Here is a 3,107-nt window from a genome sequence, read left to right as displayed (position 1 = left end):
CCCTGGAATAATTCGTGGAGGAATTTCTTGGAGGAATTCCTGGATGAAATCCCCAGAAGAATTCCTGGACTAAATCCCCGGAAAAATAGCAAGTGCAAATCCCCAGAGAAACTTCTGGAGGAAATTCCCGAATAAATTCTGTGAAAATATTCCCGAAGGAATTTATGGAGAAAATGCCTAGAGATATTTCATAATTAAATCCCCGGAGGAATTACTGGTGAAAATCTCCAGAGAAATTCCTGTACGAAATCCCCGGAGGAATACCAGAGAGTGCTAACAAAAGCAGGCGATAGCTGCCACACAAAGAAATGAGAGAGAATGATAGACAGAAGCTTAAATTTGTTTTACCAAATTAGGATGATAGTGTTGTCTAATAACATAGAACACTGAGATATAAGAAATGAATGTAATGAGTAAGAAATAAAAAAAAAAAATAATAAAAAATAGATAGACAGAAGCCATAAAACACTGAGCTGGACTGATATGCGAACGTTTTATGGTTGCGCCTTGTACAATGATCAAAAGAGGAATCGGCAACCGTAGCTAAATGTACATCAAGAAACTGGATAAGCGTAACTTATGACGATCAAGCTAACCTGTTGGCCACTGACCAAAGCGAAGAACTAAGAATCATATAAATTAGTTGCATATCTAATTTACATTACCAAACTCGGTAATCTTTTCAAATTGTTTTGAAAGCAGTTCGCCACAAACATTTTGTTTAGTTTTCATGAGAAATTTAGAAAATCAAAAAAGTAGATTACTTAACGTTTTCGGTAAACCAAATTTTGTCCAGTAATTTCTAGGAAGAGAATTCAAAGTTGAGCGGGTGTTTTTTATTCAATCTGATAATAGGATATTGAAGCTTAATTAATTATTAACAAAAATAACAGCTTTGTCCCGTTCGTAATAAATTTTTAATTGTCACACTTAAATTTCCATTCCGCATCTTTCATGCCCGCTCCTGCATATTCCATTCCTTTCAAGCCATATTGTGCCACAACGACATGTGGAACTTTACCAACATTAGTAACCATCAGATGGTCAACGCTTTTCATCGTTTGATAGGCGTTGAACTCCGACTCGATCTTGATCGAATCATTGGCATAGTTTGCGTCCAATATCCAATCCGCGCTATAATCCAGCTTCATATTGTGATTATTGGTGTAAGGAGCTCCCACGCGGTTAAACCAACTCAAGCCTGGTTGTATAGAGTTGATGTTTGTCAGTGCATCTCCTTTGGGAGTTATAATTCTTATGGAAGCTTTGTCGGCAGATGGTTCCAGTCGAAATGGCGTGCAATCGTTTGATGCAGTTTTTACTAGCTTACGTCGTCCTAGAACATTTGACTTGAATTTTGGATTTGAATTATTTACATCTTCTACTTCATTCGTTGCTAGAATGCATTGATTGGTAACATGGTTGTAGATTTTCACTAGTTTCAGACACGAGCGAATATTCTTTAAACTGTCAGGAAGCGCGGTAATCGATTCGTCATACATTCTCACTACTTCGTCAGGAACGTGTGGATCGTATTGCAGTTCTGTTCTTTCCATGGACATCATATCGAACATTAGTACAGCTAATGTATGTCCAATTTTTTCCTGAATCAATTTCCTATATGCAGCAATTTTGTAGTAATTCGTTGAAACTACAAGTAGTTTTAGAAAATTTCGTAAGCTGTAATAATCATCTTTGGCCATAACACGTTCTCCAAATTTCTCCATCTGCGTTAGGAACATTCGATCTATTGAATTCTTATAAACAGCAGAATTTTCCAACTTGGCCAAATCTTGCGTCCACTGATCGAATATCTTCGTCGATGTCAAACTCAGCTTTTCCAGCAAATCTTGAATTTCCTTCTTCCTATCTTCAGTAATTTTCGATCCCGGATGGAAGGTGGCATTCATTTTTAAAACTTCTGCTTCCAACAATATGGAATCTTCGCCTCCATCTCGGTTCTTTGTTTTGAGAAACTCGTGAACAGTCTTGTATACCTGGCCTCGATCATCCAGATCAGGAATTGCTACAGATAAATCAACCACCGGTAGCCAATTTTTCTCACTTTTATTCAAAAACTGTTCCACAAGTTCCATCAAATACTTGGGAGCAAGAGTTTTCACTTTATCCTGCGCATTGCTGAGCTGATTCGATTCCATATACGTCAAACAGAGATCCATCCTCACTTTCCCGAGCTCGTCAGTTATCCCTTCAAGATCCTTGTGCAGCGTGTTAACGTTCTGCTCAAGTGTTGCAATATCTTTCTTGAGCTCTTGCATCTTCTGTTTCGCACTGCTATCAGCGCCAATTTTCAACTGTTCCAAATCATTTTTAAGCACGGATAATTGATCTTCGTAATCTCTAGCCATTTTCGCAAATTCTTCTGCTTTCACGTAGCCTTTGTTCATTAGTTTGTATTTCTGGGTCAGGCGACGAAGTTGAAAGTGGATACCCCTCAGCATTTGAGCACACTGATCACTATCACTTACTTCCGACTCGTCATCTCCGGTGTAAATTGGTTGATTGATATGAGTTAACGTTTGCTCGATTTTGCCCAATTCGTTTGCGGAAATTTCACAGTTTTCCTCAGCTGTAGTGAAAGATGCGACGAACAACGCAATCAATGCAATACACAAGACGTAACGATTGACTGAATTCATAACTAAGAAGGTTGTTGAACACACGTTTATCTAATCGTTTGTAATCTTCTTCTAGATACATGATACACATTTATGGCGATACTGTTTATGAAATTCGGAGTGCAAGTCAATTGATGGATGTGGACGAGTTGTACTGAGCCATATGTCAATCTGATTGTTTATACAACTGCTGTGCAACTATCCAGTATGCTGTATAACAAGAGTAAGTCTAGGGTGCAGACCTACTTGGGAACTTCCATGAATCACTTTGGCATTGGGGTTTTTTCTCGGCCGAATCGTCTGAAACTTTGCAATAAGAAGCACTTCAATACGATGCATATTGTGGCCAAATATGTGCTCAGTAGCTTTCAAAAAACCTCAAAGCTGAAGTGAATCGAAAGTGCCAAGAATAGGATCCAGCTTCCTATCTTTATTACAATCGAATGAATACGCATGGCGGTCATTATT

The 3,107-nt window shown here is 38.4% G+C and overlaps 1 protein-coding gene across 1 annotated transcript; it reads right to left on the bottom strand.

Annotated features, from left to right (window-relative positions):
- Window positions 1–814: 814 nt before the first annotated feature.
- Window positions 815–2,755, bottom strand: LOC110680951. The gene has a single exon (XM_021856732.1). The coding sequence runs from the start codon at window positions 2,658–2,660 to the stop codon at window positions 918–920; it is 1,743 nt and encodes a 580-aa protein (XP_021712424.1). The 5' UTR covers window positions 2,661–2,755; the 3' UTR covers window positions 815–917.
- Window positions 2,756–3,107: the final 352 nt, after the last annotated feature.

The sequence above is a fragment of the Aedes aegypti genome, unplaced genomic scaffold (genome assembly GCF_002204515.2).
Source record: "Aedes aegypti strain LVP_AGWG unplaced genomic scaffold, AaegL5.0 Primary Assembly AGWG_AaegL5_hic_scaff_215_PBJ_arrow, whole genome shotgun sequence".
Taxonomy (NCBI): domain Eukaryota; kingdom Metazoa; phylum Arthropoda; class Insecta; order Diptera; family Culicidae; genus Aedes; species Aedes aegypti.
Note: the sequence above shows the minus strand (reverse complement) of the source record. Positions and strands in the feature narration are given on the sequence as shown.